Below are 12,484 nucleotides of genomic sequence, written 5' to 3' on the forward strand. Positions count from 1 at the left end.
CCCGGGCCCCCCCCCCCCCCAGTGCACAAATTTTTGTGCACCGGGCCTCTAGTATATATATATAAAACACAATACATGTTATGCAATTCATAAGTATAATTGTATCAGTTGTGCCAAGATGATTTAAGTTTTACTTCCTGAAACTTGATAACAAGTCAATATTTAACTGCTCCAATTTGATAGTTTCCAAAAGGCAAAATTGGGGTTCTTGTAACAATAGAGTGAAAGCGGTAATACATAGGCAGAAGTTGAAAGGTGTATCTACATGATTAATGAACTGGGCAATCAGCCTGAAGGAGACAGGATGACATGTATGTTGGATAGCACCTGAGATGCACAGGTTACCACACAAGAATAGGGCACCCATCTGCCATTATGCCTCCATCGCTGATGTACAGAGCTGATGAGCAATATAATATTTTCTTGATTCCCTTGAGTGCTTTAAGTTTTGACACTAGTTGATATTCGAATCTAATATATTTTATTGACATGAAGATTAAGTCATGCTAATTAGATTCCTCTTTATACATTACTCAAACAGCGCTCTACTAAAAAACAAAAAAAACAAAACAGTGTTCTCTCCTTGTTAGAATATCGGGCCCTCATTAAAAGAAAAAGAAGAAGATGGAGGAGGAAGAGGAGAAGGAGGAGGAGGAGCAGCAGCAGCTGACAGAGAACTAAAAGATGTTTTAGGCAGGTTTGGCTCATGTCTCTTATTCTAACATTTACCAGGAATGGGTTGATATAATGTCCGTAGCTATCTCTCAGTGTTTAAACATTATCATGTTAATGAAAACATTCTTAAACTGTGAATGTGCTGAACTTTAAAAAATAGTCAAGATTCTGGAAGTAGATAAAGTACATATGAAGGAGAGATTCTTTTTTTCCCTCTTCTTTCCTTCTCCAAGACCTCTTTTCTTTTACCTCCTTCCTCCCACCCTTCTCATGGTTTTCTGCCATCATCACCATCATCATCGTCATCATCATCATCATCATCACTACCACTATGGCAGTGAACATTGTTGAGCCCATATTGCCAAGAAATTCATATATATTAATATATTAGACAATTCATGAGATTGCTATAGATTTTACAGATCAGGAAATTGACCAGGCTCACACAGCCCAAGCATTAAACCCAGTTTCAAACCAAGCTAGGTGAATATAGGAGTTGTTTTTTAATTACTTATAAAGCCTTATAGTTCAATCTTGCTTTAGAAAAGAATTCATCACTTTAGTTAAGAGTTCTCAGTCAAATGAATAGTTTCGTCCTTTATGAAAACTGAAGTATTAATTAATAAAATGTTGGCACACAAATTACCAGAGGTATTTATGGAATCACACAAAAAGTTGTCAGCAGTGCATACATAACTCTTGATTAAACTTAAGCTCATTTTCCCTTACAGTCTAAAAGTGGCTAGATTGTTCAGAATTATGACTACATCTTTTTTCTCCCTATAAAAATAGATATAGAGCTTCCTGAATGACCATCATGTGCTAGGAATTATAATTTAATGATCATGCAAGGAACGTCCATAATTAGGTTATGTATTTTGTTTTTTTGTTGGTTTTTTTTATATATTTTATTGATTTTTTACAGAGAAGAAGGGAGAGGGATAGAGAGCCAGAAACATCGATGAGAGAGATCGATCAGCTGCCTCCTGCACGCCCCCCAGTGGGGATGTGCCCGCAACCAAGGTACATGCCCTTGACCGGAATCGAACCTGGGACCCCTGAGTCCGCAGGCCGACGCTCTATCCACTGAGCCAAACCGATTCGGCTATGTATTTTGAATATACATTGATACTTCTAAATTGCTTAAAATCACTTCCAGTCGGTAAATATTCAGTAGCATCCTCAATTATGCTTTACTATTAATTTACTGAACAAATTCTTTCCTTGATACTGATCCATTCTGAATAATCAAAATTGAAATCATCAGATACTAAATTAATGAGGCTTTATTACTATTACTAATATTCTGCTCAGCTTTCTCTTCTGTATTCTAAACAACTTCAAATCATTTAATCTCTCTTTCTTGAAGGTGGAGGGTTCTATTTCCCAACTACTTAATTGCATCAAATGATTTCCTTTGGATCCTAGTCAATTTTCTTTTTGCTCTCTTTAAAATGGGATGGCCCAGGATGGGTAGGTAACAAAGGCACAAATGCTAAAGAGGTAACAGGAACATTAACAATAGCACTGTAGCAGTCTCCACCATGTGTTGAGCACTTCAGTGCCGTCACCATTGAGTGCTATTTAAGTCTTCTCATGTTATCCTCACACAACTCTATGCAAAGTTTTTAAGGCCAAGTGGTTTGAATTCTTTACTTGTATGGACTTCTCTCAATGGACATCCTAAACTTTGTTGTTTTTTATTGATTTTTAGAGAGAGGAAGAGGGAAAGAAAGAGTAAAACATCCATGTGAGAGAGAAACATCAATCAGCTGCCTCCTGCACGTGCCCCAAATGGGCACACACCCCAATTTGGGATGGAACCCAAAATCCAGGCATGTTCCCTGACCCTACACTTTTTGGTATATGGGACGATGCTCCAACCAACTGAGCCACACCGGTGAGGACCTAAACTCTTTTTTCTAAATTAATATATATTTTTTTATTTTTCAATTACAGTTCACTTTTAACATTAATTTATACTGGTCTCAGGTGTACAGCACCATGGCCAGCCAATCATACACTTCACAAAGTGTTCCGCCCAATAGTCCCATGATCCTAAACTCCTGAGTGGCTGACCATTCCTCAAATCTGTTCATCTTTTCATCATCTAAGTTTAATTTTGTAACCTCTGGCAATAGGAAGGGCAAAGAAACTCAAAGAGAAGATCTGTGACTAACAGAGTAGGTCAAGGTGAGTAAGCCAGAGAAGGTCACCTTAACACACAAAGACATACAAGCAGAAGAAAGGTTTTCCCTCTGGAAACAAGAGTAAAATACTGGAAGGCCAGAAAATGCTAGCGAGTGGGAGAAAAAGTTGCCAATGTAGGATTTCTTTAGGAGCAAAGCAATAACACCCCCTGAGGCTGAAGTGATGGTGTGGGAAGGAATATTTTATTCACCTACAGTAGTGCCCATATCTGGGAATAAAATTACCCCTTAATCTCAGCAGTCCCCTGGGATTGAATAGGTCTTACTGACAGGTAAGAGAAGAGGAAGAAGAATAATGACCATCATAAAATACCAGTTAACACTCTCATCCTTTGCTCTATGCTAGACACTCTACTGAACATTTCAAATTTTTGAAATATCATAATGAGGCAGATGCTTTATTATTTCCATTTTACAAATAACTGAGGCTCAGAAGGAAGAGAAACAGAGCAACAGTTAACATACAGGGTTAGTTATGTCACCTAAAAATAATTTAGATTTACCTGTCATTTTAGACCAATAACAGAATCAAAGCTCATTCCACTGCCGATGAGGCAATGGTGGCTACCACCAATGAGGACTCCCCAAATCTGATTCACTTCTGCCAAAAAGGCTCAGTCAGCTAGCAGGCAAGGTGTAGGTACATATGGAGCTCCAAACACAGCATGTAACTCTAGACAGCAGAGCTCACATCACCTCCCCTCTGGATTTCTCACCAGCACTCCTAATATGAAGCTTCTATAGTTCCCTGGGTTCTGTTTTCCTGCCTATTCATTGATGTAGACATTAATGAGTCAGCTCCTATACCAAATGATCGTGACAGAAGGAGGAGAAGCTAGAAGATGCTATGATATTTGTAGAAAGGGAATCATCCAGGAAGGGAAGATTTTTAAAAAATGAAATACAAATACTGGTTTCAACTACCAATACTATCATGTGAAACAAATAATAAGAAAGCCTCTTACTCAAAACAAACTAGACTTTTCTTACAGTGACAGTTACAAAAGGAAAATGTATTTTTAGAATACAGTGATTTTGTTAAACCAAAGATACAATAGTCATACATAAATAATAACATTTCCTGAAGAGAGCTCAGATTTTATGATATATCTATCTTACCTGATGAAAACCAGTTTGATCTTGGATGGGGCAGTCTTAATAATGGCAGATGCATTCTGGTGACTTCTTCCGTACAGAATCTGATTGTTTATCTGTTTGGGACAAAATATAAAGTGTACTTGTAAAACATGCACTATGTACATTTTGTATAAAAATATATGTATACAGTTATATGTTATATAAGAATATATCTATATACATGGAATTAAACAATACTAATTAAATCCATTCATTTTTTAAGTGGCTACATGTAGGATTGTTTGGTGCCAAAAATCTTAATGTTCTTTGTAGTATGGATTCAAACACTAATTCTAAACAGCTATTAAAATCTCTTAAATTCAGTTATGAACGAAGTTAATAGAACACACAGTCCTTGACCCTTTTGCTAAGCATCAAGACAGCAGTAGTTGAGCTAGATGCAAAAAGTTTATGAAGCATATTTCATTACCTACAGCTTTTCCAGATTCTTAAAAAATGTAGAAAACGGACCAAACTGTGGTATTCACCAGCACTCTGGAGGGCCCATTAAATACGATGCCATAAACATGTCAAGGTTATTACATAGCATAAATTTTGTTACTCCAGAGGAGGAAAATATTATATCTACATTTTCAATCAAATTTTAGATCAATTGCACAGAAACATTTTATTGTAAACAATCAGTAAGCCAGCTGCTTTTATCCAAGATGTGATGGAATTTTTAACTAGATGGAATTCACCTAAATATGATCTAAAAACATTTATATTCTAAATTTTTTCATTCCAGATTTTCCCACTGATAAATTATGATGATAGCCAAAAATCAATTTTTTATTTCATCCATTGCTAATAGTTCAGTTTAGGCTTTTCTTTTTCTTTTTTTAGTATGTTTTTATTGATTTTTTTAGAGAGAGAGAAAAGGAAAGGGATAGACAGAAGCATCAAAATTAATCGGCTGCCTCCTGCATGCCCCCAACTGGGGGTGGAGCCCACAACCTAGGCATGTGCCCCAACTGGGAATCAAACCTTCGACCTCTTGTTGCTCGGGACCATGCTCAACCAACTGAGCCACACCGGTTGGGCCAGTTTTGGCTTTTCTCCTCCTGTTTTTAACAAGTAATTAATGATCCATACTATACTGTCCCTGTTTATCTGAGACTAGATAATTTCTACTACTAAAGGGATGCATATATAGTCTATTATATAAGGGATAGAAAAAAGGGATTTTATGCTTTTTTGTAATTAGCATCTAATTTGTCTGTTCTTGATAGCTCTGAAATTTTGCATATGAACACACCTGAAAAAGGTATCATTTTTGTCACAACAGCTATAATGAGAAAGTGTATGGAAGGTATGGAAGTGAACAGTTCAAAGGATGGAATGAATATATATAAGAGGAAGGGAGAGAGAAAGAGGGAGAGAAACATCAATGATGAGAGAGGATCATGGATCAGCTGCCTCCTGCATACCCCACACTGGGGATCGAGCCCACAACCCGGGCATGTGCCCTAATCGGGAATCCAACTGTGACCTCCTGGTTCATAGGTCGACGCTCAACCCTTGAGCCACACCAGCCAGGCAAAAGATAATATTTTTAACTGTTGAAATGAAGATCAACATCACCTTGACATAGTAGCTGGGATTCATATCAAAGGCTGCTGCAAAGATTAAACTTGAACTACTTCTTCAATATGTCTCTTATTCTACCAACTTTTATTCTTCACCAAGATAATCAATACCCAGAAGTCCACTGATCTGCAGTGTCATTTTTCTGCACCTTAGTTTCCTTTTCTTTAAAAGAAATCTAAGCACCTACTTCATAAAACTGTTGTGAGAATTTAATGAGATAATGCCTTTAATTTTATAGTAATCTTGTTTTTAAATTTAATTCTTTATTGTTTAAAGAACAATATGTCTCCTTTTCCCCCCATTGACCTCTCCCCAGTCATTCCTACCCCACCCCCCAGCACATGCTATCACCCCCCTACTGTGTCTATGGTTCTGTTTATATGCATACATACAAGTCCTTTGGTTGATCTCTCACCCCTCTCTCCCCTGCCTTCCCTCTGAGGTTGCATAATCTTGATTACTCAAAAGATTTTTAAATTTTTATGTATTCAAAACTACTTATTTTTTTCTGTTAAAGTTTCTGCCCTTTTAATATACTTCATTAAGAAATGTGCCCACCCTCCGTATGATACTATATTAATAGATATGCGCCATTATACATTTGTCCAAACCTACAGAATGTACAAGACTAAGAATGAACCCTAATGTGAACTATGGACTTTGGGTGATAATGACATGAAATGATATGTCAATGTAGGCTCATCAGTTGTAATAAATGTACTACTCTGGAGGGGGATGTTGATAATAGGAGAGGCTGTGAATGTGTGGAGATACAGGTATATGGACAATCTCTGTAACTTCCTCTCACTTTTGCTTCTCTAAAAAAACAAAATCTCTTTTAAAAAAATGCCCACCCTGTAGATTACATATTTTCTTCATGGTCTTAATTGTTTCCTTTTTAAATTTTTTTCTTGTATTTACATCTTACCTAGCTTAGTTATAAGGGAAATGGTTAAATAAATCAGGTAGTCATTAAGAATAAGGTGAAAAAACATACTTAGTGACATAGGAAATATCCAAAATGTATTAAGGGGCAAAACCTAGTTATAATATAGAATGTCTACCATGATCACTTTTGTTTTGCTAACCATATTTTTCAATATCTTTACTACAAATAAGGATCTTTACATCACAATTTTAAAATGAGATGATGCGTGGAATCTGCTTGATTCGATGACTGGCATTCAGGTAATCATTTGCAAATGTCTTCTCCACTGTGCCTGGCCTCCGCTTTCAGAAAGTCTTTCCCAAACCTTGACCTATCAAACCCTCCAGGCTATGAGTTTTATGGCACCAGGTTTATAATAGTTTTTCTTATTGCACTTACACCCTACCTGACCTGTAAAGTCAATCCTTGTTGGGTGGTAAGCATTAGTCAGGCACACAACATTTTATTGAACTGAGCTAAACCCCTTGAGGGCAGGAACCAGTGTCCTCTTCTTGGTGTTCCCCAGCTTGTCATGCATAGCTTGCATACAGTGGTGCTCAATGTAGACGTGGTGACTCACACAGCCATGAATGGAAGTGGCACTTCCACTAATCAACTGCTAGTACACTTTCTCTGAGGTGGCCTCTAGCCTTCAAAGTGACTGAGCTAAAGCTTATAAAGTATATAAAGTATCCTAATATATAAAAAGCCAGGGGCCGTCACGACCGAAACAACCGGACGGATGACCGAACAGCAGGCTGTGTGGGGTGATAAGGCCAGCAGGGGGGTTAGTGAGGGACGATGAAACGACTGAACAGCAAGCTGCATGGGGCGACCAGGCCGGCAGGGGGTTAGTGAGGGACGACCAAACAACTGAACAGCAGGCTGCGTGGGGTGACAAGGCCAGCAGGGGGGACAGTTGGGGCGACCAGGCCGGCAGAGGGGCAGTTGGGGGCAATCAGGCCGGCAGGCAGAGGCAGTTAGGGGTGATCAGGCTGGCAGGCAGGTGAGCAGTTAGGAGCCAGCAGTCCTGGATTGTGAGAGGGATGTCCGACTGCTGGTTTAGGCCCGATCCCCAGGAGTCTCGGATTGGAGAGGGTACAGGTTGGGCTGAGGGGAACAGCCCCCCCCCCCGCACAAATTTCATGCACCGGGCCTCTAGTAAAGTATATAAAGACTTGAGCTGTTTCACATTTATGGATATGCCTGCTTTTTAGCTGTGGTCCTCCATTTTTATAAACGAGGATACATAGTATTATTTTAAGAGGAAAGCATTACAGCCCAAATGAAGAGAGCAGTTCGTTAATTTTAATTTGCCTAAAAGTAAATCTAAAGTTATGTCTTTCTGGGTACAGTTTCTGAATGCAGATGCTGTGACAGTGGGAGGGGAAAGCAGCTTGCTTGCTGTTGGTGTTTTCTTCCAGGGCCAATGACTGCCGTGCTTCCTGCCAAGGCTCAAAGGCTCTTCAGTGGAAGACTGGGAACAGAACAAGAAACTCGGGGCAGAGTGAAACCTGATTTAACGGAACTAAATGGAAAAAAAAAAAGCTTATCTCTGGATTAAAAAAATCTAAGACAAAGCCCCTTTTCTGGCCTCAGAAATGACACTTAGCAGCTCTGAGAGGAAGATCTCATGTTTCCTTAGATCTTATTCAATATAAAACAACTTCGCTGTTTAAATAAAAAGCATATAGCTTCCAACTACAAAAGCAATTTTTATATTTCTTCATCACTCAAGGAAACACACTCCAGATGATGCATTCTGTGCATAATTAACTCGAGACTGTCACTCTATTTCTGAGAAGCGGCTGTTCTCTGAGGGCATTATTCTTTAAACAACAGATGTAGGTCATCTTCTAAGTTTAGCACAGGCAAAAAAAAAAAAAAAAAAGCATTCCACACCCCTCAAAAGTCTTTCAGGTTAATTCCAACTAATAATGGCTACTATTTACTGAGCTTACTCTGTGCCAAACACTATGCTACACTCTTCATGCACAACATCTCATTTAAAGTTCACAGCAACTGGGATGCTATGTACTTTCACCAGATGAGGAAACTGGAACTCCAAGAGCTTGAGGAATTTGCCCAAGGTGATTTTGCTACTAGTTTAAAAGCCTGTAATCCTCAGGCATGCTTAGATGTCACATCGTGTGTATGGTACCCATAACAATCAGATGATTTGGAGAGGTCATCTTTATAAAGATGTCTCCTAAGTAATCTCTGAGCAGGAACAGGAGGACGCTTAGTCATCTAGCATCGTAGAACTGAAAGTTTCAAGACACAGAGTTCAGAATCAAGTACTTCACCACCATGCAGAGGGGAAATGCCTGACTGTTGACTGTGAGGCTTTTAAAGTCCCAAATGCACTATGGAGTCCCAATCAGACAGCACCTTTCTCTTTTGCAAATGAACTGCACCCTGAACAAGGATATATACTTAATACACTTTTAATATACTTAATACACTTAATATGATCATATTTCATTAGGGGGTAAATACTGCTCCCATCCTTTAAGAATATGAGTGATCATATTACCTAGAAATTGGAATAACATTATTTTCTATTTATTTCAGTAATCTGAGAAGTAGAAAAACTAGGTGTCTTTCCCAAAGTCTCTCCTTTCAAAGGTGACTCCGTGATATATGGAAATAATAAATTATTCAGAGATGGCCTTATCTTTAATATTATCTCATAATAGTGAGAAAAACTATTCTTAGTTCTGATTTGGTATTCCCTTTCTACCCAAATGATCTATTTTCTTAAAATCTGAGCTCAAGAACTCTTCCATTCAAGGATAAAGATATATCCTAATTTTTCTGGAATAGTCCAGTTTATACATGTTGTTCCAATTATGAACAGCACTTCCTCTCAAAAGCAACCTAGTGTAACGGCACAGAAACTTCATTTCTTCAAGACAACCTTTTCTCCTTTCTTTCCTTTTCATTCAAACTGGCCTCACCCAGCGCTCTGATGCACCATCTCCCTCTCCCTTGCACATCCCCTCCCTCAGTCGTTAAGCCCTCAGGACAATGAGGTCCTGGTCAGCATCAAAAACCTTAAGAACAAACATCGTGTCTATTGACCCCAGAGATAGAGTCTCAGTCAAACTAGAGATAACATCTAGGCCTCATGGTGTTTAAGCTCCAGGCCCAGAAAAGCACAAGGCCCCACTGACCACACCCTGGGAAACCAGACAGTGACACCCTGGCTGACATCAGGACCAGATGCACTGATCAACGACCCCCTACCCTAGCACCGACCCTAGCTGTGACCCTAACTCCATTAGTCACCATGACTAACGACTCCCCCCTATATAGCCCATCCCCTAGAAGCCATTGGGGAGCTCGGTCTTTGAACACGAGCTCACCTGTGACTCCAGGTTTGGTGCCATCCCCTTAACATTAAACCTCTACTTTATTGGCAGCAAACTCCTGTTAGCATTTGATTGGTCTTTGATGTGCACAGGTGAACAAACCCCCTTTAGTTTGGTAACACTAGTTTAGATGATAAATTATAACTCCCTCTCACATTCATTAAACCATGATGATGGAAAGTGTATTTTATGTGATTCATGGCACTCAATGAGAAAATCAGACCAGACAGGAGATCTTGGCCAGCACACGATCACTTCTCTTTATAAGGGATGGTCCTTCAAACCTTCCTATCACAAATACTATCCATAACGGTGGGCCACACAAGTTTGCATTGTCAGGACCCTCCAGGCTGAATATTGAGTGGGGCAATCAAGGCTCTCTCTGAAATGTCATTCAGGAGCAAATTATAGCACCTATAGATACTGAAGACAATAGCCCCACATGAGAAACACCTTATCTGTAAAACGTAGGTCATAGTCTAATGGGTGAGACATTTCCCCCTCATGGGTTGGTTTTTGTCACAGTAGTAAAACAAGACAACAAAAACAAAAACAATAACAAAGCCACACTGATTTGAGGTAAACCCTCTATATTATTTAGGTATAAGAGATGGGATACTTAATTGCTATATTTTCCAGAAGAAGTAGAATTAATCTGGTAAGGATTCAATAAAAGTAAATGGATGTAAATCCTTTTGTTATACTATATAAACTTTCACTTTAGAGGTTTTTTCATGAGATTTGTTTCAATAAAGTTAATTATTCAAAAATATCATGAAGAGATAGGTTTTCAACTACTCTTAGTTTTCCATAGTTCAACTGAACATGAATATAAATTTATTCTGGAGAGCAGCTCAATTAAATCTTTTAAAAAACTTACCAAATTGGATGTAAATATTAATTAAGTTAAGCTCAGATTGAAAATATTAATTATACATAAATTAAAAGTTACTTCAAGCAACAGATTTGCCTGAGGTTTGGATATCATGTTATACTATATTATGTTCAACAACATCCTCTCTGCCCATGCTTTTATTAAAGTAGAGAGATTTGTTATGAACAGTGACAATTACTATTAAAAAACTGAGTTGGAATTCAGTTAACCGGGAACTGCTGACATTAAAATCTGAGAGTCCTTCTCCCTGGTTCACTTTCAAATATATTTTAAAATTTACATTTCAAGAGATTCTAATGTCTTTTCTTTATATAATAAACTCTTTGAGTATCACACATGCAGAAGAAAAATGAACAAATAGTAATTGTTTATAACTCAATGAATGCTTTTATAGGGTAATTTTTATTTGTTTTTAAAATTAATTTCAGAGAGGAAGGGAGAGGGAGAGAAAGAATCATTGATCAGCTGTCTCCTGCTTGCCTCCTACTAGGGATAGAGCCCACAACCCAGGTGTGTGCTCTGACTGAGAATCGAACCGTGACCTCCTGATTCATAGGTCGATGCTCAACCACTGAGCCATGCTGGCCGGGTAATTTTTAATCTAGCAATTCCACTTCTAAGAATTTATACTAATTTTTTTTTAAATCCAGGGGCAAAATGTCTATCGTGGCTATAGTACTTATAATAGATAAAAAATGGAAAACTATAGATCATAAAAAAAGATTTATTACATTCTCCATCACACAATAAATGGAAAACTGCGCCATTAAGAGGAGATGAAGGAGGATGATCAAGAATTAGATCCACTGTCGTAAAAAGATAACATTATTGAGTGAAAAGTGACAAATACTATGTAATCCATACTTCACATTATTTTCATTTATATAAAAGTTTCTGTCTGAGTCTAAAGAAAGCTCTGTGAGTATCTCTACTAAATGTCAACAATAATGGTATCTCTGGTGGGATTTAAAGTGATTTCCAACTTGTTTTTCTATATTGATATTTTATAACTACTTTGTTATAATAATACCATTTAATAAATGCTTAGGGCATACAAGACACACGCACTATACACACACATATGCACATCTTAAATACATTATGTCACTTAAGTCTCACACATATCAGTAGAGGAATGCATTACTACCTCATTATACAGATAGAGAAATTGAGGCTTAGTGAGTTTAAGGAATTTGATCAATATAACATATCTAAAGCCAATATTTATAGCCAAATCTGTTAGAATCCAAAAGCCTTTCCTGTTAATAATAAGAAACATTTCTAAGGGTATTTATCTGGGGTGGGGAGAAAAGCCATAGGACAGCACATTTTAATCCTATGGAATTTTAAATCCAATTAACAAATCTTCTCAAAATAGGATCCCCAGACCAAGAAACCTATCTACACTAATAAAAGAGAAACATGGTAATTAGCGTACAACCGCTACCCTTCCCATTGGCTAATCAGCATATCCTTATGCAAATTAACTGTCAGCCAAGATGGCGGCCGGCAGCCAGGCAGCTGGAAGCGAACATGAGGCTTCCTTGCTTCAGTGACTGCAGACTCCAACGTTCCCCGCCTGACTTGCCGGCCTCTGAGCTGCAACTCTAAGAAACTTTGTAACAAATATAGAAGCTAAACAAAACCCCAGAAACCAGCTTTCAGCCTGCTGGGA

The 12,484-nt window shown here is 38.1% G+C and overlaps 1 protein-coding gene across 4 annotated transcripts in view; it reads right to left on the reverse strand.

Annotated features, from left to right (window-relative positions):
• The window catches only part of INADL (InaD-like (Drosophila)), a 289,773-nt gene that overhangs the window by 97,348 nt on the left and 179,941 nt on the right, over window positions 1-12,484 (reverse strand). For all 4 annotated transcript variants that reach the window (XM_014549254.1, XM_014549253.1, XM_014549252.1 and 1 more), the window contains exon 28: window positions 4,005-4,096. In XM_014549254.1, the coding sequence (XP_014404740.1) occupies window positions 4,005-4,096 (92 nt within the window). The remainder of the gene's footprint in view (window positions 1-4,004; window positions 4,097-12,484) is intronic.

The sequence above is a fragment of the Myotis brandtii genome, unplaced genomic scaffold, assembly GCF_000412655.1.
Source record: "Myotis brandtii unplaced genomic scaffold, ASM41265v1 scaffold540, whole genome shotgun sequence".
In the NCBI taxonomy this organism is placed as follows: Eukaryota; Metazoa; Chordata; class Mammalia; order Chiroptera; family Vespertilionidae; genus Myotis; species Myotis brandtii.